Genomic DNA, 23,290 nt, shown 5'->3' with positions numbered 1-23,290 from the left:
AACATCTGGCCGGCGGACAACGGGAAGGAGACACAGTCCCGACCGTTTGATCACAACGCAAACCATCCAACGACAATCATTGGCTTGCTGAAAGGATTCGAAAAGGAAAGCTCCCCGCCGTTGGATCAAGAGATTCAATCTCATCCACCCATTCAAATGAGGAATATTCAAACAAATATGCTGACAATCCACCTGCAGAGGTTGATCATGGAGTAAGGTCTTTTCAGGATATGAAAGGACTGGTAAGACACGTGGCGAAAGAAAGGAATACAACTATGCACAAGGGCAATGTGCCACTACCAAAAGGAAACAAGGCCTCTTTGGATAAGACAAAGCAAGGCCTGCGCGTGGCAGAAAAGCAATGTAAATTAATGCATGGTGGAGACGTGTCACCCCTTGAAAGCCCTGCGCACGTCCAGGATAAGGTTTGGTAGAGAAAACCAAGGTAGGATGTTGGCGCATCACCATTTCGAAGAAATACGCCTGCTCTTAACATGCAGAGGGCACGCGTAGTGGAAAAATTAAGACCTGATGGGCATGAAAGAAATGGTCTATACCCTCTGAGATACAATCCAAATGCAAGAAGGAAACATAACAACGGCTTCCGACTGAGGCAGGGCAGAGTCTCCTTCTCGCCTGATGGGGGTGGTCGAAAGGATACGTCGGGGAAAAGATCAAGGCACACGGAAATCTCAAGGGGATGGCTGGATTACATGGCGGTTTGTTCTGCATCAATCGGCACTAATTATTTCAACTTTTATTTTGTAGTAGAAATGCTCTGGAAAAAGGCTATTAGCATGGCGAGAGGAATAAAACGGGGGCCTACTAGTAAAAAAAAGAGGTGGAACAGAAAAATGCACACCGGCCGACCACCTAACATCAACTCGAAGGAGGTGATAGAGGAATATCTTTCGCTGAAATGGAAGCAAGCGGAAAGGAATTCGCGCGAGAGGGATGCGTCGATTGAGCACCAGAAAACTCAATCCGATACGGGTGAAACGACATCCGGCCCTTCTACAGAGGGGCAGAACCTAGTTAAACGGGCGGATGCCAAACCTGACAGAAACCCTGATATGGAGTCCAAGGCTGATAAAGAAGCCTGATGTGTGAGAACATGCCCGCTACGGGCCTGTCCAGAGCGGTAACGGAGGATACGCTAGAGGTTGACTCAAGGCAAAAAATCGAAACATGTCTTAGTCGCTGGGAGGTTGCAAAAAATACCAATAACGGAGGGGATACGGAAGAATTCGCTGTGATGACCATTCTGGGAACTGATCTGGGCATGCAGTTCGAAGAAGACATGACGTGCACAAGAAGCATGTTCAAAGACATAAAAAACAGGGAGGGTGAATCGGGCCCCAAAGCCAAGCAACTGGGGCGAGGAAAGCGGGAATTGAAGGCCCTCATGTAGAGGCCTCATGGGATGGGATGTCTGCAATTTGTGACGATGAAGATCATCCCCTGTAATATTAGGGGACTGGGATCGGAGAGAAAGCGTATGGCCATGAGGGATTTGTGCAATCGCAGGAATCCGGACATCGCAGCTATCGTCGAATCAAAGATCATGGGAACAGATGAAGGATTGATAAATGAAATATGGGGTGGAACCAATCGGGCATGGGCTGCAAAAGATGCGAGGGGCACGGCCGGAGGGATAAGGGATAATAGTAATCTGGAAGGATAACCTCCTCCAGGTTGAGGATATTACTATCCATGAGTTTACGATCACTATTCGTTTTAGTGGGGGTTCTAACAAACCACCATGGCTGCTCACGGTGGTGTATGGACCAGCTAGGGCACAGGAGCGCGTGGCGCTATGGCCGGAGTTACGTACCATTCGGGAGGGATGGCTGGGAAGATGGATCGTGGGTGGGGATTTTAATACAATCCGCTATCCTGATGACATGAGTTGTCACGCATGTCTGGTACACTTAAGTCAAAAAAGAAGTACACTGTAATGAAGTATGAGAAAGTATAATGACCAGCCTCCCCTCTAAGGACACAACTCTCTGCCAATACCATATAGAGTTGCGAGGTATTATTGGTCCCATGCCGCTGACATCCCATGCATAAGATACGATTACTTTGTTGTGCGATTCAATGATGTTGCCTATGAAATATCATTCTCTAAAATAATGAAATGAAATGAAAAGCAAATAACATCTTTCTATTATTTTGTCGTTCCGATCATTTCGATCTAAATTTGAAAAATTCGCTCGAATTTTGAGAATTTCGGGAATTTCAGGAATTTTGGCAAAATTTCAGGGAAATAATGACGCGAAAGGAAATCATGTATATTTCTTTTCGATGGAGTTGGAAATGGATATGTTTCGGTCGTTTCAGGGAAATTTCGTGGAAATTTAAAACCATGCTTGTTTCTATCCCCTACTTGCTCGACTAAATGTAGTAGTAGTAGTAGATCCTTGTCGCTACTTCAAGTATTCACAAGGAATCATGTTTGTCTTGAGCGAGGATTTAAATTTTGGTTTCGGTTTTGGAGATACTCGAAACCAAAATTTTGAAAAAAACTTAAAAAATCACATTTTCCTGAAATTTCGGCCGAAATTACTGAAATTTGGGACTGGTGATTTCGGTTTAGGTCCCAACCAAAATCCGAAATTTCGGTATTTCTGCCGAAATTTAAAACCATGGTTTTGAGTGCTTCACCTGGTATGGTTAGATGTGTATTTCCATGAATCGGGTTTTTTTTTAATGTCAAAGTTAATTCAGGAAGCAATAAAAAAAACTGTAAGTCCAAGATCCAGCGAGAAATAATGAGAAGCCAAGGACCCAAAGTCAGGCCTTTTTTTAACATCAAAGTCAATTCAGGAAGCAATAAAAGAAACAAATCGAGAGATTCTAACTAGAAATAACGAGAAGCAAGTCGAAAATAGAAGAACGAGGGGATTTGTTTACTCGGATCAAAGAGTAGGGTTACAATAGCCGTCTTCTGCATAAACTTCAAAACCAGTTCGTTATCCAGTAAAAGCAACCTTGAGAGCAAGTAGAAGATAGAAGAATGAAGAGATTTGTTCACTCGGATAAAAAAGTAGGGCTACAATAGCCGTCTTTTGCATAAACATCAAAACCAGTTCGTAATCTAGTAAAAGCAACCTTAAAAATTCCTTTTGCATCCCCACTGTAGACCCAAATGAATATCTATTAGAAATCCCCCAAATTCTCCATAAATGAGAACTTCCCTCTCAAATTTTCAGCTTAACCAACTCCCTAAGGGCTTCTAAAATACGATACAACTAAGGTGCTGCCTTGTTTGAGTTACGTGGTCTTGACAGAAAATGGGTCATTTCCAAATTAGCTTCTAAATTTTTGTTTTTACCCATAATTACTAGAAAAATAAAACGATGTGGTTCCCATGTCCTTACACTATACAGACAAGTGGTACCCCTGGATGACGTCATCATGGCGTGCCTATTTGCATGTTTAGCTTTGGCATTTCTGATAGAATTTTGTGTGTTCTTCCTTGCATAACGATCTGTTTTAGTTGTGTGCTGTGTTAGGCTGTTAGCCTTAATTATATCTTACTCTCAAGTTTCTTCTCTCGTTGTTGGTTGTGCATTGTAGAACAATATATATGTGCGTGCTTGCGTGCCTTAAGAAGTACGATATCTGTTGAATGGTAGGCTACTTATCTTCTTATTAGCAATCTATCATTCAGAAGAATTGGCCTACATTATTATCTAAAGCAGCTTAGTTTTCAACTTGCTCGTCTTATTATCAATCTATCTTTCAGAAGAATTGGCCTACAATATTATCTAAAGCAGCTTACTTTCTACTTTCATATTTTTTTAACTCCGTTATGAACATATACCTGGCCTTACCGCCTTACCTTGATCTTTTTTGATCTTACAATAGGTAGTACATTTTAGGTGAGCAGATAACATCCTGATACAGCAGATATTGTTTCATGAGGTTTGATAATTTACAATCTATAATGTATTTGCAGGCTTATTTGTCCCTTCCAGAGGGAACAGCATCTGTGGCTGGACTGATAGCAATGATGACTGATCACTACAATATTCTGGTAAGATTGGAATTATAGATTTTGACCATAACGCTTTGTTGCTACGAGTTTGTTATGTCTTATTATTGTGCTGCTTTTGAGCTGAGAACTTTATTGTTGATGGATGGACCTATGATAATTTATTCTTGCTCATAGTTTCTATATTTGTGAACTACAATATTATGGTATGATTGGAATTATAGATTTTAACCATAACACTTTGTTGCTTTGAGTTTGACCTGGCCCGATTTTTTCGAATTTTGTACTAGAACTGGAAAGTTGACTTTTTATCCTTTGAGAATTGGGTCTGTTCTTAATGAATCCAAATGGGCTGGGGAGAGGGGCCTCGTATTCCCTTATTTACATGTAAATCTCATGTAAATGGACAATACAAATAGTAAAGAGGAGACAAGAAGGAATTTCGGACAAAATATCGGATTTCTGAAAATTTTGTCTGAAAATTCCGAAATCCGGAGCAAAACAGTTTTTATACCCATTTCGTTCCAGTTTTCGGCCAGAACCGAAAAGTTTCGCCCATTTCGGGCGAAACGAAACCATATTTACAATACTGGATGGATGTAACTGGTGAACATTCTGTTTGTGGAATGATGCATTTATTTCATATATACACACATAATGGTTATAGCCGACCCCAACTAGTTTGGGACAAAGGTTTAGTTGAGTTGAGTTTACTCACATAATGGTTATGCTAGGCTGCTAGGATACATATTTAACAGATTAGTTTTGATTCCTTTTATCTATCCTTTGTTTCCCAACACATTATCTACTGGTCCACATTATAAATGACATTGATAAACTTTTTAAGTTACAATTAGTTCAATGCTCATACTAGATATTGTCACTGGATTTTGAAGTAGTTCATCACTTATCCTAGATATCGTCACTGGTGCAATTTGAGCATATCAACTTCACTCCTTATGATGTAATTGACTCTTGAGAATGGCTTGGCTTGAATATGAAGTTGGTAGGCTGTGAACTGGCAGGAAGGAAGTGATAGTGAACGCGAAAGCAATGATGGGTTAGGAGTATCTCGTAAGCCTCAAAGGCGAGGTCGTGGGAAATTTCGACTCAACAATTCAAAAGGATCAGATGGCCCTGTTCCAGACTTGTTGCAATATCAATCAGCACCATCAAGTTATGGATACCTACCTTTATTGAAGAAGAGGCGTTCTGGAGGTGAAATGTCATTCTTCAAAATATAGCAGTCAGTTTGTTTTCAATTACTAATTCTTGATTATTCTGCATTACCATTGTATTTGAAACTTCATAAAATGCGAATGATTTGTCCATTTTGAGAAATATTGCTCTATGTTGTTTTCTCAGCTAGAATTTGTAAACAGAAGATGGTTGTGGTTCAGACATGGGGATTTCCTACTTAATAAAATCTGTTAGAGTGGAAATGAAAGAATGAGAAGAGTTAGAGATTAGCTCCCCCTCTCAGTCATATTTATTTGTTAGAATTATGTACAATGACTAAACTGCCCTTAGGCTTATTACATATGTCTAACGCACCCCTCAAGCTGGAATGTAGATATTATACATTCCTAGCTTGTTAGAAATGTCATTGAGTTTAGCTTTGCTTAAGGGCTTGGTAAACACATCTGCTAGTTGATCTACAGATCGAGTGAAGGCAACTTGAATGTCGCCCCTCTATATCCTCTGGCGAATGAAATGACAGTCTACCTGAATATGCTTAGTCCTCTCATGAAATACAGGATTAGTAGCAATGTAAATAGCAACTTTATCTGTGCTGGAAATGGTGATGAAAAACTAATCTCAGATAGGAGAGATTGTAGCCAGAGAAGCTCCCCACTCATGTGTGACAGCTCGATACTCTGCTTCTGCACTAGACTTGGAAACTATATCCTGTGTTTTACTTCTCCATGATATAAGAACAAAGGTACAGTATCCTGTGGTGGATCTCCTGTCTGCTGGAGAACCTGCCCAATCTGCATCTCAAAAGCCTTCGACACGGGTATGTTCATGTTTCTTGAATAGGAGACCTTTCCTTAGAGCCCCCTTTTGATAACGAAGGATCTGAACTACCACTGCCCAGTGAGAAGTGCGTGGTGCACCCATAAACTGACTAATCACCCCAACTGTATGCGAAACGTCTCTACGAGTAACAGTAAGGTAGATAAGCTTCCCAACTAGTCAGCAATATCTACCAGGATCATCCATCAAGTCTCCTTCTTCTGCCATAATTTTAGTATTAGAGTCCATAGGCATAGTAGCTGGTTTCATCCCTGTGGAAACAGTCTCCTCCAACAAATCCAGTATATATTTTCTCTGTGAGAGAGATAAACTAGTACCAGAGTATGCAACCTCAACCCTAGGAAATTTCGAAGGCTTTGAAGATCCTTTGTACCAAATTCCTTTTGTAGGAACACCGTCAACCTCTATATGCCAGTAGTATCACTCCTTGTAATGATGATATCGTCTACTTAAACAATGAGTAGGACATGCCCTGCATCTGAACGGCAGCTGAACAGAGAGTGATCTACAACACACTGTCGCATACCAAATTTCATAATCGCATCACTAAAGCATCCAAACCATGCTCTTGGGGATTGTTTTAGTCCATACAAAGACTTATGAAGTCTGCAAACTGAGGAGGACATCTCCCCCTGAGCAACATATCCTGAAGGTTGCTCCAGATACACCTCCTCAGTCAAATGTCCATGAAGGAAGGCATTTTTGACATCTAGCTAAGGGCCAACCTCGATTGACAGCGAGGGAGATAAAAACCAACAGACGGAATTTTGGCCATTGGGGAGAATGTCTCTGTGTAGTCAAGTCCATATGTCTGTCTGTAGTGCTTAGCAACAAGTGCTCCTTAAGTCGCTCAATGCTTCCATCTGACAAGTGTTTGATGAGAAATACCCAGCGACATCCAGCAGCCTGAGCCTTAGAAGGAAGCGGAACCAAATCCCAGGTATGATTAGTTTGAAGTGCAGCCATTTCAGCTTCCATTGCAGCACGACAACCAGGGTGAGCAAGTGCCTCTTGGACATTCCTGGGCTAAGAGATAGAAGACAAGGAGGAGACAGAACTGTGAAAGCAGGGGGTGAGATGCTCATAAGATACAATAAAAGAAATAGGATGAGTCGTCTGACTAGATCTCATACGAGATGCAATGGGAGAATCAACTGAAGTAACAGGGCTAGAAACAATAGGTATCTGAGGGGCACCAACTAGGATCTTTGTCTGAGAGGAAATCTGCTCGGGCATAACATCAGATGTCTGTTTCGCTCGACGATGATAAACCTTTGTAGCAGGTGGTGAAGGACACAGATTATCTGTAGGAGGACAAGGATGATCAACAGGATCTGCACGGATAGGTATAGAAAGAGGAATCGGCTGCGCAGAAATGACAGAATTATCTCCTGTAGAAGGAGGAAAGAACGTCTCAATCTCAAAAAAGTGGCATCAGCTGATACAAACATACGTCTCAACCGTGGGCTATAACAACGATAGCCTTTCTGGGTACGAGAGTATCCTAGGAATACACACTTTTTTGCCTTTGGATCCAATCTGAGGACCTAGAGAGAGATTATGGACAAAGAAGACACATACAAACACTTGTAGAATCATAGGAAACGGCTCACTAGTCGGATGAAGGATGGAAAAAGGGGTAGATCCATCCAGAACGGAGGATGGAAGGCGGGTAGCCAAGAAGCAGGCAGTGAGTACAACATCACTCCAATAAGGCTTGGGAACTCGCATTTGGAATAGCATAGAGCGTGTGATGTCAAGAAGGTATCGTAGTTTGCGCTCAGCCACACCATTTTGCATGGAGGTATGAGCGCAAGAAGATTGGTGCACAATAGCGCGACTGGATAAGAATTCCTAGAACTCAGTAGAGAAGTGCTCCCTAAGATTGTCAGTGTGCAAACATTTAATACTACACTTGTATTGATTAGCGATTTCAGCATAAAAGGTGCGAAAAACATGAAAAGTTTGAGAGCGATCTTTAAGCAAATACAACCAAGTAAGACGAGAATAGTCATCCACAATCACAATAAAATATTTGTAACCAGAATTTGACATAATCCGTGAAGGACCCCATACATCTGAATGAACTAAATCAAAAGGGCTCGTAACACAATTAACAACTCTAGAGGGAAAAGACACACGACGGTGCTTCCCGAGTTCACACGACCCGCAAGCAAAAGACTGAATAGTAGACGGAAAAACGGACGACTGACGAAGCTTCTGCATAGAGGGGTGACCCAAGCGACAATGCCACAAGTAGGAATCTACATAACTGTGCAAAATATGACGAGGCAGGCTACTGTCTAACCGATAGAGTCCATCATGCTCATGGCTTGAGCCAATTGTCCTCCCATTCGAGAGATCCTGAAAGATACAATAAGATGGAGAGAATGAGATAGAGCAGTTAAAATGTTTTGTAATTTGACTAACAGAAATAATATCAAAAGGAGATTTAGGAACACATATAACAAAAGACAAAGTAAGCCCATAATGGGGTGAAAGAGTACCAATACCCGAGATCGGGGTGGACGTCCCATTGGCTAAAGTTACCGAGTGGGAATCGGATGGATAAGGACAAAAAGCACTAAGAGAAGATGAATTACGAATGAGATGGTTCGAAGCCCCATAATCAATGATCCAAGAGCTGGAGGTACTAAGTAGAGATGCATGAGAACACCCTTGCTGTGCAAAACTCGCAGTGGCTGGGCGGTTGCTCAACCGAAGACGCTGAAACTTATCATAATCAGCCCGTGAAATGGGAAGAGAATCTGTAGCAGGGGCAGGCGTCGAGTCAGTTGGGACAGAAGTATCAAGTGGACTGGCAACAATAATGTGGGCCGAACTAGACGGCTGAAGCTCGGGATTTAGCTGAAAACAAATATCAATATGGTGACCTTCTTGCTGAGAATGAGTGAAAAAGTGCGGCCAGGTCCGCCACCAAGGCAACCCTACCACGACTCGAACAACTACTGCTATCATATGCTGCGAGAGCTGAGCCATCAACAAAAACAGCTACCGAGGAGCTATGTCGCAAATATCTTCGATATTTTAATATATTGCGTTTTTATCACGACATTTTGATAAAACGACAAAATCCCGAAATAATCCCTAGATTTTAAAAATTATGGCGATATTTTCATTTTTATCATAAAATTTCACGATAATATCACGATATTCTCCCGATATTTTAAAGATATTTTATATTTTATATTTTTTTCTTAAAATTTATTTATATCTTAAGTAATTTTATTATTATCGTTTTTTTCTTGATATAAAACCTGAATAAAATATTTTTTTTTAATATATCCCGAGATTTTTCCTTGCCGAGAAAATCCCAAGAATGATATTTGTGACATAGCCGGGGAGTCACCAGGAGAGCACACTGCTGAAAATGGGAATTGACCTCCGTATGTGAAGGAATAGATCCAGATCCAATAATCCGCTGACGAAGATGTGTGTACTCGGGACCCAAACTCTCAAGGTAATGAACGTCACGCATCTGGTCCCTCTAGCGAGCAACAACAGTAAGATCAGACGTGAGAGGCATAAATACATCAAGCTGCTGGCAGAGGGCTGCGAACTGACCGTAGTGTGCAGTAATAGACATATCTCCATGGCAAAATCGTATCCACTCAGAGTACGTGGAACAGATACGACTGATGTTGGCCACTTTAGAATAAAGAAGGGTAGTCTGATCCCAGACCTGCTTCGATGTAGGAAGAAGCATCAAGGGGCCAACAATATGAGAGGCCATATTCTGCCAAAGTAGTGTACGGACTAGGGCATCCTCCTGTTCCCACCTATCATAGGTAGGATCAGTAGTAGAAGGAGGATCACGATGAATGATGTGGGCCTTTCCGCGAGCAACGAGACAAGTCTCGACTGCAACCTTCCAAGTCACATAGTTTGTCCCATCTAATTTGACAATGGCCATCCTTGGGAATGAACCATCCACAGAGACAGAAGAAGAAGAAGCCGAAGAACAGGGTGTCGAATGGACCCCATGGGTCACGCTGGTGGATGGATTCTAAATAACATAATCCATAGCGACAAACAAGAAGAGATAAATGCCAACCTTGACTATGTGGCTCAGAAAACAAAGATAAATGAAAAGAGGGACAAACTAAATGGGGAAGAACACGCTAAACGCGGCTCCGATGAGAACAGACATATGAAGTAAAGCACAATACGAAGCTGAGAGCAAGAGAAAAGGAAAAATGGATGATAGAATGGCAATCTAGTGTCAGGGTACTAGGAGAAATAGAAAAAGTTGCGAAGGAATATAAAATAGGCGATTTAAATGATGGTTAGGGTTAGGGTTTTAAGAACAAGGAAGTAGAATAAGGTGGGGGCACGGTTTTAGAATATGTGTTGGCGTAGGACAGAGTGTGCGGTGTTAATTTGCGTAAGGGAGAGGGGATGCGACACTGATTTGGGGTTGGCGGGGGCGGGGGCGGCACTATTCACAATACTGTTCACGGATACTATTCACGGCACTGTTCACGGCTCTATTCAAGGTACTGTTTACGATACTATTCATGGGTACTGTTCACAGTACTGTTCACGGGCTAGGGTTAGGGTTTGGAAAGGATGGATTGATGGATTTGGGGTTAGGTTAGGGATAGAGTTAGGGTTAGGGTTAGGGCTTTGGAGTGGAATCGTCGATCTTCAATCCGGAGCTTTGCTTGGGTTTGTGGCAGAGACGGGGATGGGTTTGTCCGAGAGAGAGAGAGAGAGAGAGAGAGAGAGAGAGAGAGAGAGAGAGAGAGAGAGAGAGGCGCGGCGAGGCGGACGTGGCCCCTAGGGCATTGTAACCCTGGGGCTCTGATACCATGTTAGAGTGGAAATGAGAGTTTGAGAAGAGTTAGAGACTAGCTCCCCCTCTTTATCATATTTATATATTAGAATTATGTACAATGACTAAACTGCCCTTAGGCTTATTACATATCTCATACAAAATCATATTGAGGAACTTGGATGCAGGATTAATAACATCTTTTTCTCCTTCTGTTGTTTTCAAGTTGTCCATTCCTTATGAGAACAGAACAATTTTTTTACTCTGCGTTAATGTAGGTACTTAAAGTAAAAAGGGAGTCTGAACTCTGTTCATTAGTTTGAAAATACTGTTTCCATTAACTCCAACGTTGGGTGAAGTGACCCAAATATCTCTAGCCTCAAAAAATTTCATCACCCATCAAACTGATGTGTTCCATGGAGCACATTCATCCTGTGAACATAGTTTTAAATTTCAGGGAAATATTTCGGTTTCGGTTCCCGAAAGTACATAGAATCAGAAAACTATACAGGATTTCGCCAAAATCCTTAAATTTCAACCGAAATTTCATTTTTCACCCTTATTTAGAAAATTTCCACCGAAATGTTAAAGTTTTCTAGAAATTTTAAAAATTACCACCGAAATTACCAAAAATTTCCACCGAGATCACCGAAATTTCCTCCAAATTTTATATATTTTGCGGAAATTAAAAAAAACCAAAATTTTTATCAAGATTTTACATGATTTCGGCCGAAATTTCCACCGAAACCGAAATATTTCGCTTTCGGTGGTGGACGAAATTAACACCGAAATCGACATTTAAATCCTTGCTATGTGCTTGGTATTGTAGTAGCTGTTATTTGTATTATTCTGATTAAAACTGTAACTATAATGCTTTCCTTCGTCTTTATTTCAGCTACTAATGTTATATAGCCTTCTGAATTTGACTTTATCTCCAATTCCTAATATTCTTGCTGTATAGTTTTGTCTGGGAGTTCCTTCACCATTATTCTGGATTCTTGTCTGGTATTCTATAATTTGGCATTGTTCAGTGGTCTTCTGTTTTCCATCGAGGGGATATCATCTTTATTTATTAGTGATTTTTTGCAATTTTACTGTATAATGTCAATGATATAATATCATCTTTATTTATTAGTGTTTTTTTGCAGTTTTACTGTATAATGTATATGATATAATATTCATATGATTGATTATGTATCTGTTGGGTTCACAAACAATTATTTTTTGTTGAGTATAGGTAGCCGACCTCGTGCTGTAGGGAAAAGGACTCCTCGCATCCCAGTTTCCTATCCATATGATAAAGGTGACAGAGAAAAGATTGTCTCACTAAATAGGAGGAGTGTGAAATCTGAGGTAGATGCCGATGATGATGAAGGTGCCCACGTGGCCGCGTTGGCATTGGCTGAGGCATCACAGAGAGGAGGTTCGCCACAAGTTTCTCGTACACCAAGTAGGAAAACAGAAAACACGAGGCACTCAACTATTCAGAATGGTCAAATGAAGGTAATCATTTACAAATTTAAAAATTTAATAATGTTTGTCCTCTAACTGCTATATGTTGCTATTCCCTCTACTATTTTTTAAAAATTAAATGATTGATCTTTTTTCTTTTCATTGATTTTAGCAAGTGGAATCAGAGTTGGCCAATGCGAAGGTCATTGGTAGTACAATAGAGGAAGACTGGTGTGAAGGTAGTATAGGAAGCAGAGAGGCTGAAAATGGAGATTTTTCCAGAGATACTAGTTATCCACTGGATGCAGAAACCAAGAGTTTTAAGGGAAAGAAACCAAGAGTCCAGGCGATTGAAAATAATCATTTTGATGATGTAAGGGAAGCATGTAGTGGTACGGAAGAAGGGCTTACGTTGAGGGCTGTGAAAGATGAGGTCCAAATAGAGGATACAGATGGAAGAAATGAGTGCTCCTCTCCTCAGGGTCTGAGAAAGAGAAGCAGGCAGCTGTTCTTTGGAGGTACATTGATTAATACATTCAACTTTTTGTCTTCACCTCTTTAAATTCAAATTTTAGATGTTCCATTTTCTCTTTATTGTTGTTGTATTAGCTTTCCTTTGATCAAGTCAAAAGCATCTCTTTTCCATTCTTACATGCAAAACTCTATAAGGAAGTATTTGTATTTGTCTGCTTGTTATCTCAGATGTTTAAATGGAATCTAACTTCCTTTTCTTGGTTGTCTCTGTTAGCCGAGAGTTTAGAGAGAGAAATGAATGAGTTAGGGTAATCTCCCCTCGACTCATATCTTTATACTAAAACATAAAGGAATGTACAAAGTCCTAAATGCCCTTAGGCAAGTTACATATTCTAACACTCCCCGTCAAGCTGGAATGTAGAAATCATACATTCCTAACTTGTTACATATATCACTAAATTTTGACTTATTTAAGGACTTTGTAAACATATCAGCTAATTGGTCCCCTGACCGAGTAAACACAGTACAAATTTCTCTTTTCTGGATTTTTTGACGGATAAAATGACAATCCACTTCAATATGTTTGGTGCGCTCATGGAAGATTGGATTGTTGGCAATGTATATTGCAGCTTTGTTGTCACAATAAAGCTGTGAAGGAGAAGATGAAATGAAGCCAATTTCAGAGAGAAGTGAACGTAGCCAAATAAGTTCCGTGCTTGTCTGTGCCATTGCCCTGTATTGAGCCTCTGCACTGGACTTAGCTAAAACATCCTGCTTCTTACTCTTCCATGAAACAAGATTGCTACCTACAAATGTACAATACCCAGTGGTGGACCGTCTATCTGCTGAGGATCAAGCCCAATTTGCATTAGAGAAGCCTTCAACTTTCATATGGCCATGTCTTTTGAACATCAATCCCTTATCTGGAGCCCCTTTCAAATACTTGAGAATCTGTATCACCGTAGCCCAGTGAGAAGTACGTGGAGAGCTCATATACTGACTGACAACTCCAACAGCATATGAAATATCTGGCCGAGTAATCGTGAGATATATAAGTTTATCGACAAGCCTGCGATACCTGCTAGGATCCTCCAACAACTCTCCTTCTTCTGCAACGAGTTTCACATTAGGACCCATGGGTGCAGAAGCTGGTTTAACTCAAGGTTTTAAATCTCGGTTTCGGTCATCATGGAAACCGAAACGTTTCGGTTTCGGTACGAAATTTCGGACGAAATCTTGTAAAAATTTCACCGAAACTTCGGTGAAATTTCGGAAATTTCCGAAACGTTTCGCCGAAATTTTGTACTACAACGAAACGTTTCACTGAAATTTTACTGAAACAAAACGTTTCGGCCGAAATTTCCGAAACGTTTCACCGAAGTTTGGTACTTTTCCGACTCACTAATGTCGTTTCGTTTTCCACCGAAACCAAAATATTTCAGCCGAAACGAAACGTTTCGGCCGAAATTTAAAACCATGGTTTAACTCCAAAATTGCCTATTTCTTTTAGCAAGTCTAATACATACTTTCTCTGTGATAGGAAGAAGCCTTTAGAAGAACGAGCAACCTCTATTCCCAAAAAATACCTGAGCTGACCCCAATCCTTAGTAGAGAATTCATTTTGCAAGAAGGTTTTCAAACGCTGTATACCTTGTGAATTGCTCCCTGTGATGATTATGTCATCCACATAAACTATCAACAAAATACATACTCAGCTGAAGAGTGATAACTGAAGACTGCGTGATCCACTGCGCATTGTTTCATGCCAAAGCGCATGACTGCCTCACTGAATCTCCCAAACCACGCACGCAGAGATTGTTTGAGGCCATAGAGTGACTTGCGTAGGTGACACACGTAGGAGGAAGTCTCCTCCTGAGCAACAAACACTAGTGGTTGCTCCATATACACCTCCTCAGTCAGGTCGCCATGGAGGAAGGCATTCTTCACATCCAACTGATGAAGGGGCCAGCTATGATTAACAACAAGAGACAGGAGCACACGTATAGGGGGAATTTTTGCAACTGGGCTGAAGGTCTCAGTGTAGTCAACACCAAAAGTCTGAGTGTATTCTTTCACGACTAACCGTGCTTTTAAGCGCTCGACAGTACCATCAGGGAGGTATTTGATGGAGAAAACCCACCGACAACCAACAGGACGGGTACCAGGGGTAGGGAAACCAGATCCCATGTATCATCACTATGAAGAGCGCCCATTTCGAGGTGCATAGCATCACGCCAGCCAGGATGTTCAAGAGCCTCAGCCACTGACTGTGGTAAAGACATAGAAGATAAGGAGGAAACAAAGCTCTAGAAGGTACTGGTGAGCGTATCATAAGAAACAAAATTCGAAATAGGATGTGCAGTGGAACGGGATCTCGTACGAGATGCAATAGGAGAATCAGAAACAATAGAGGAAGGCGGAAGAGAAGATACCTGAGAGCGGGAGAGAGGGATCATCGGCTCAGAAGATGATTGTGCGAGAGGAGGTAGAAGAGACTTATCTGTAACTTGGCGCCGCTGATACTGCTGTGTAATTTTAGGTGGAGCTGGCTTCTCCAACGTGGCAGAAGAAGTAGAATCTGCAGAAGCTGGCTGCACGGAAACAGGAGATGACAGAAGAGAAGCAGGTAGATCTGGTTAGGGAAGCGAGACCTCGGACTCGAGAGAAGGGGTGAAAGATGCCTCGCCATGTTGAAAGAATGCCTCAGACTAAAAGAACGTAACATCGGCTGAGACAAACTAGCGACGCAGACGAGGGCTATAGCAACGATAGCCTTTCTGCGCACGGGAATACCCCAGAAAGACACAATGCTCAGACCGGGGATCGAGTTTGTCACGGCCAGGTCCAAGGTGATGAACAAAACAAACGCATCCAAATACACGAGGTGTCAGAGAAAACTGTTCCTTACCAAGAGATAAAATCTCGAAAGAAGAAGCACCCTCTAAGATGGAGGAAGGAAGGCGATTTGCTAAGAAACACATCGTGTGAAGGGCATCACACCAGTATGCCTTAGGAACACTCATCTGAAAAAGAAGAGTGCGACCTACTTCAAGCAAATAACGAAGTTTCCTCTCAGCAACACCATTCTGTTGAGAGGTGTACGTACATGAAGACTGATGTAGAATCCCATGTTGGGAGAGATATGATTGAAAGCCATTAGTATCAGAAAAGTATTCTCTAGCATTGTCAGTACGAAGACATTTAATATTGCAATTATATTGATTCGTAATTTTAGAATGAAATGTGCGAAAAGCAAAGAACATGTCAGATCTACTCTTCAATAAATATAACCAGGTCATGCGTGAGAAGTCATCAATAAACACAATAAAATACCGAAAGCCAGTACTAGACGCGACCCTAGAGGGTCCCCATACATCAGAATGGACTAATTCAAATGGACTAGACACTCGACTAATGACACGGGACGGAAACGACACACGATGGTATTTTCCGAGTTCACAGGACTCGCACTGAAAACTAGAAAAAGGTCCGGGAACCAGAGAAGTCTGCTACAGCCGCTGAAGTGAAGGATGCCCCAGGCGACAATGCCACTGAAATGTATCCACAGAGCTATGTAAGACAGTAGGTGGCTGACAGTCAAGACGATAGAGTCTATCTACCTCACGACCCGTTCCAATCGTCTTCCCAGTCGAGAGATCCTGAAACAAGCAGTAAGATGGGAAAAATGAGATAGAACAGTGAAGAGATTTAGTAATTTGGCTAACTGAAAGTAAACTAAATGGTGATTTTGGTACACAGAAGATAAGGTAAGAGCAGGATCAGGGGAGATATGACCAACACCAGTGATAGGTGTAGTGGACCCATCAGCAAGGGTGATAGACTGAGAGCAAGGTTTTAAATCTCGGTTTCGGTACGAAATTTCGGACGAAATCTTGTAAAAATTTCAAATTTCGGAAATTTTCGAAACGTTTCACCGAAATTTTTGAAACGTTTCGGTGAAGTTTGGTACTTTTCCGACTCACTGTGAATTTTGTTTCGTTTGGCCAAAATTTAAAACCATGACTGAGAGGGAGACGAGTAAGAGCGAAAAGAATGAAGCTGAGAAGAGTTACCAGTCAGGTGGTTGGATGCGCCAGAGTCAATGATCCATGACCCTGAGCTAGATAGAAGGGTAGTGGGTGAACTACCTGGCTGGGCGAAACCTGTAGAGGGAGGACGAGAACTGAGCCTCAGACGCTGGAATTCCTCATAATCGGCACGGGATAATGTATAGGCGGAATCTGCTGGTGCAGGAACAGAAGCAGAGGGAGTGGAATCTGAAGCAGAAGCAGTAGTAGCACCCATGTGAGCCGAGCGTACCTGACGAAGCTCGGGATGCAGGGTGTAACAATGGTCAATATAATGTCTCTTGCGCTGACAGTGAGTGCAAAAAGAACGGCCACGGCCAGCACCAGAACGACCACCACCACGGCCGGGACAGCCACGGCCACGACCAGAGGAGGCCCACCACGAGGCGGACGAGTATTGCCATCATAGGTCGCGAGAGCAAAACCATCAATAGGAACAGATATCACTGGATCACCAGGAGAGCACTGCTGGACGCGGGAGTAATCCTTTGTAAGGGAAGGAATATCGCCAGAACCGATAATCTGCTGACGAAGATGCATGTACTCTGGACCCAAACTCTCAAGGTACTGCACAACACGGATCTGATCCCTCTGACGGGCAGCCTCTGTGAGATCCGTGGTAAGCGGCATGTAAACATCAAGCTGCTGACATAGGCCAACGAAGTGGCTATAATGGGTGGCAAGAGGGAGATCACCACGGTGGAAACGCACCCACTCAGAATAGGTAGAGCAGATCCGACTAATATTTGCCACGCCAGAGTAAAGAAGAGTAACCTGATCCGTTTCGCAGTAGGCAGAAGCATCAATGGCCCAGTGACGTGAGGGGTCATACTCTGCCACAGAAGGGGTACAAACAAGAGCATCCTCCTGTTCCCATAGATCAAAGTTGGGATCCGTCATAGGAGGAGGATCACGACGAATGACGTGGGCTTTCCCACGGGCAATAAGATACTTCTCGACGGCTGCTTTCCAAGTAACGTAGTTTGCCCCATCCAACTTAATAGTAGTGATCTGTGGGAATGATCCATCCACAGAGAGAGATGATGACGAAGAAGACGCCAAAGAGGGTGTCGGACGAACACCAGGAGCCACTCCTGTGGAAGGATTGTCAAGCACCTCCTCCATAACAACAAGCAAGAAAGAAACAGACAAGCCAAATCAAGACGAATAACAGTAGATAACTGGGCCCTTCAGGAAATCTATAGCGTTCTCTTCAGGAAATCTCAATGTGTTTTTTCCCTGCATGAACCATTGGGTTTTACATCATATGTTGTCAGTTATATTGATATAATATGTAATAGTTGGCATGGCTGGGCCCTTCTTCCACCTCTTTCTCTTTGAAACTAGGGAAGTAATTCAGTCTATCTGAAAGGAGGCTAATGCAGCTATTCTTCCCATAGAAGCACGAAGCGAGTGCGAGGGCAGGTACGGGGTGTGGGGTCTCGAAGAGTCTGAGGTTTGGAGTGCCATGGGAGCGTTGATCTAATATTTTCACCATATAAAAAAAGGGCGGCCCAGTGCACGAGGCTCCCGCCATCAAAATTTAAGTACATAAAAAGTTGTAATTCCTAACCGTCTTCATTTTCATGCCCTCTTTCCTCATGCCTTTTGGATATTTGCCTCCTCCTTGCTCCAATGAAGTACTTTGAATAGTTGGAGGAGTTTGGTACAAGTAAGTTGGTGACAGGGTTACAAATAGAGTAATAGGAGGGGCTTGGGAGCGCCATGGGAGTGGTTTGCATCTCTTCGGGCTCGCGCTTCCTAGAAGCTAAGCTCATTCCTAAGGAGCTCCAAATCGAGGTTTCGAGTCGGGGGCGGCGCCCTGAGGGAAGAGTACTACTTCTAAGATTCTTCCATCTAGAGGTATCTTGGGTGGTTTCTAGGTATGTAAGGTGGCGAATTGGTCAGTAATGGAGGAACATGATGCCAACTTGGCAGTAGAAAGGCGACTAAGTGGGGCAGAAGAAAGTGACAGAGGACTAACATAAATTAAAATTAAATTAAAAATAACCTTATCCCTTTATTTCCAGGTCTTGTTTTTATGATGGAAAAGTAAAACAAGATTTTGGCGTGAAATATTTTTTAGATGGTTGAAATGTTTTATAAAGGAAAATGGCCAAGGTCGAGGAACGAAGATGTCGGATACAAGACCAAAATGGAAGGAAAAAGCAAGAAAATACAAAGAAAAGGGAAACAACCCCGGGCTCTAATTGGGTTGGAGGACCTGCAAGCGTCCCGGGGTAGGCCTAAAAGTACCCAAACAGGCCAAATCGTCAGCATCACAATTAGCGGATTGCAACACGTGCTGCAAATTAACGGCGTGACCTTCGATTCTGTCTTGGATCTCATCAATCGTACCAGCACTTCCAAGGGTGCATGGCCTCATGCCTCATCTAATTGATGACATTTTTGGAATTTCCTTCCACAATGATCCGTTCCATGCCCGCCTCCTCTATCTACCAGATTCTAGCTAGGTGGGCACAAACTTTTGCCAAAGTCGCATCCGTACGCCCCAAGGGGCTGAGTTTGGCATGAAACATTTCTAGAATATTTTTGTGGACTTATACCTTTTGCATAAAGGATCTGAACAATAAGTTTCTTTAGATTTAAGATACTAAAGTTTAAATAAAATACTGTAAGACAAGAGTAGTATGGACTGGTTAACTAAACATGCAATTAGACACGACTGACAAATGTTACATTATCATATACACATCAAACACAAGTCCTAAGCCACTCATGAACAATCCTAAAATCATTATCTTTTACTTCATCCATCATAGTCAAACAACCGTCCTAGACTCCTAGGTATTAAATGAAATGTAAATGATACACTCGAAGGTGATGTAAATGCCCCTCTGGACTATAAAGGGATGGCCATCTTTCTGCTGTCATTTTAGTCATTCTGTTTCTTCAAGATAAGCTTATCTTCCTTTGTATATTTTGAATTGTCATGTTGCTCTTCAACGTTTTGTTGCAAATTGGCATCACATCCCTCAATTAGCACCATTCGTAGTACCTTTTCCATTTGAACTTCAAGCTTTATGGCAATAATGACTGGCACAAAGCTTGTTTGGTGTCCAATGATTTTACACAAATCTATGTCGTTGATTACATGGAGAGGTTTGCGCCAGTGATGACACTTAACTCGTTTCATGTGATCCAATCAATTGCTGCCAATCGAAATTGGGGTCTCTACCACCTATAAAAAAAATGGGGTCTCCACCAGCTTGATTTTAACAATGGTTTCCTTCATGTAGAGCATTAGGAGGGACTGCGTGTAGATAAAATAATTTGTTCCACAAGGTCTTTGCCTCAATGAATTGATGAGAAGGTTTTCACAATGAAGAAAGACAGAGAATAACTAGTCTCCTAAAGCTTGGTTTGAAAATGTTGTGCTGCTTTGTATTCTGGCGGTTATTCGTCTCCTTCTCGCACTAATATGTCTCATTGCCGGGTGTTGTGGGCAGCGCACTGCACCCCTCCCGGAGTTTCCCGGGTAGTGCCTGGGAAGGAAAATTTAACTTTCGGATTGCACTAGGGGTATTTCGATAATTCTTGATGTAGTGGCATCGATATATTAGCCAAATAGTTGGGTTGATAGTGTTAAGAGTCCTTTTTTTTTTTTTTGGGTTTTTCTTGCCTGAGATAATAGGTATGAAGGAGAGTTTATAACCCTAGTTTCGGAAGAGTGAAACTCTTTTCCTGTGGATGTAGGTGCACTACTGAACCACACTACTCTTCTGTGTTTGTGCTTCTTGTTGTTTTTGCTTGTGTTTCTTGCATCTCATCTTGTCGGTAGCTGCACAAGGAGTTTGATACTTTATCTGGGGAGATTAAAGATCTCTCGATTTACTACATAAGAGTTCAATGATTTTTCTATGAAGTTGGGGTTTAGGGGTAATTCTTAGCAGTTCTTCATGAAAGGGTAAGTTTAGGTACCTTTATGCCATTGTTTTATGTTTTTGATATGTTTAATAGGAGATGATCTTGTTTTATTTATTTATTTTTTTGCTATGATTTGGCCGACACTTTGAATTTATGGCCGACTCACATGTCCTGCTATGTCCGACACGACACCCGTGTCCACCCGTGTCGGCACTCCTTTGGACACTTTTACTTGTATTGCTGGAAGTGTTAGACTTAATGTGGGTGTGTGGACATGTTTTTGTACCGTGTCGAGTGTGACATTCTGTTTTTTATTGAATATTATGTTTACGTCATTTAGACAACTCGTATCCATGTCGAAACTGGGCACATGAATCCATATCCAAAAATCATGATTAAATATACTTTCTATTTTAGCTGTGTCCCCGTTTCTAAAGTTGGGTTTGCCGTGTCCGACACTCCGTGTCGTCACGCGACACTCATGTCCGTGTCCACAAATCATAGTTTTTTTTTGCTGTGAGGCAACACTAGAAGTTGCTAGATCCTTTAAGGTTGCGTTCTCAACCATGGTTTTAAATTTCTTCAAAATTTCCCCGAAATGACAAAAATATTTTCATTTCCATCTCCACCGAAACAAAATCGACATGATTTCCTTTCACGTCATTATTTCCCCCAAGTTTTAATCGAAATTCCTGAAATTCTACCAAAATTCTCGAAATTCAACCGAAGTGATCGGAATGACAAAAAATAGAAAGATGTTATTATTTGCATAATTGCATTTCATTTCATTACTGTGGAGAATGATATTTGGTAGGCAACATCATTGAACTACACAACGAAGTAACCGTATCTTATGCATGAGGTGTCATATCAGCATGAGACCAATAATACCTCATAACTATATCACTATGTGGTATTGAGATAGAGCTGGGGTCCTTAGAAGGGAGACTAGTTATTGTACTTTCTTATACGTCATTACATTGCACTTTTTTAGTGACTTTACAGTTTTAGTCATGCGCGACAATGCATGTCACTAGGTGTTCGATGTGATTAAGCTATTATGGATGGTTTTGTTGCTTATGCGATGGTTTCTAAGATGTAATTGTGCTTATTCGAGCATTTCCCAAAGTTTTTTCTTAAAATTTCACCACTTGCATATGTTTTTTAAATATTACAAAGTTCCATCATTTGCATATGTTTCCATACGTTCCCGTGATTTTACAAGATTTCCACCAAAATTGAAATGTTTCCATTTCCGTGCCGACCAAAACCGAAACCGGAATTTAAATTTTATCTACAACAATCATTAAAATGGATTTTGGCCATTTTCTGGTCAGGAGACCTTAAAAAACAAGAAAAAGTAGTTCGGTATACCAATAAAAAATGCATTTATTTAGTTAACAAGCTTTTAAACCGTGATTATACGGAGTGACTATTTGTCGCCATTGTTTCAAATTTCGGTTTCGGAATGCGTTTTGTTCCTCACCGCTGAAATTTCAAAAATTCGGTCGAAATCTAACGAAATAAATAAAATAATATTTAATCTCGTACAAAATTTCGAATGAAATTACTGAAATTTCGGCCGAAATTTCGGGAAATATTAAATAAATAATAAAATCCAGATTTTTTTTTTGGAAATGTTCCTTAAATTTCGGACCGGAATTTCAGGGAAGGTCGAAATTTCGAAATTAAGTTTGTATTGTATCGAGTTTTCCCAATTTCGGTTCCGGGGTTGACCGAAACCCCAAATTTCGGTCGAAATTTAAAACCTTGTTTGTCACTTTATAATGGAGATGGGATTAGGGTTTGAATTTGTGGAATTAGATTTCAAGAGGAAAAATAATTAGGGTTTGTTGGAGTTGAGAGTTCTAATTAGGGTCAGGGTTAGGTATTCGTATAGTACTAAGAATTAAACAAAAATAGGGCTACGAAAATATTCATGGATTAGATTAGGTTTCAAGTTGAAGGTGTTGAAATTATGGGTTGGATTGGGGTTTTGAATAAGATTAAGACTAGCTTTAGGATTGGGGTACAAAGATGGGTATGGCTAGGTTTAGGTGCGACAATGGTAGAAAGATGAAGAGAGACAAGAGAAGAAAGGAGAAAGACAAAAAGAATAGAATTCATAGTGGTTGTTACTCTTTGCCCACTCTTCCCCGCATGCTTATCTAGGCGACTAGGAGTGAAACTTCATCTATAATATGTACTAACCATGTTTCTTTCCAAGAAAGTATTTTAATGGAAAACCTTTTTCATTGAGAATTTTTAATGGAACTTTTTCTATGGTAGATCTCTTTACACCGCATGCTTAGCATGGGTGGGACCCACCATCTTCACCGAAACCAAGGCTTATGGTGAGGCCCACCATTTTGCACACATGAGTGGGCCCACCATCTCCACCCAAATCCATTCACAGGGTCGTGCCCATCATTTTACACCATGTTTTGATCGGGCTGGTCCCACCAAATCCATACATCGGTGTGGCCCTCCATTTACCTCATGTTTTGATGGGGTGGGTCACATGATCTCCACTCAAGCCCATGCCTAGCGTGGGTC

At 41.5% G+C, this 23,290-nt stretch overlaps 1 protein-coding gene across 9 annotated transcripts in view; it reads left to right on the top strand.

The window, feature by feature from the left end:
• The window catches only part of LOC143852659 (protein ALWAYS EARLY 3-like), a 73,711-nt gene that overhangs the window by 8,733 nt on the left and 41,688 nt on the right, over positions 1-23,290 (top strand). For 8 of the 9 annotated variants that reach the window (XM_077362167.1, XM_077362170.1, XM_077362169.1 and 5 more), the window contains 4 exons: positions 3,965-4,042; positions 5,011-5,218; positions 12,070-12,335; positions 12,457-12,802. In XM_077362167.1, coding sequence (XP_077218282.1) covers positions 3,965-4,042; positions 5,011-5,218; positions 12,070-12,335; positions 12,457-12,802 — 898 coding nt within the window. The remainder of the gene's footprint in view (positions 1-3,964; positions 4,043-5,010; positions 5,219-12,069; positions 12,336-12,456; positions 12,803-23,290) is intronic. The other variant, XM_077362173.1, reaches the window with a different exon arrangement.

The sequence above is a fragment of the Tasmannia lanceolata genome, unplaced genomic scaffold, assembly GCF_043159265.1.
Source record: "Tasmannia lanceolata isolate RefF3 unplaced genomic scaffold, GAP_Taslan_0.1 ptg000019l, whole genome shotgun sequence".
Taxonomy (NCBI): domain Eukaryota; kingdom Viridiplantae; phylum Streptophyta; class Magnoliopsida; order Canellales; family Winteraceae; genus Tasmannia; species Tasmannia lanceolata.
This window is presented reverse-complemented; position numbering and strand designations above follow the sequence as displayed.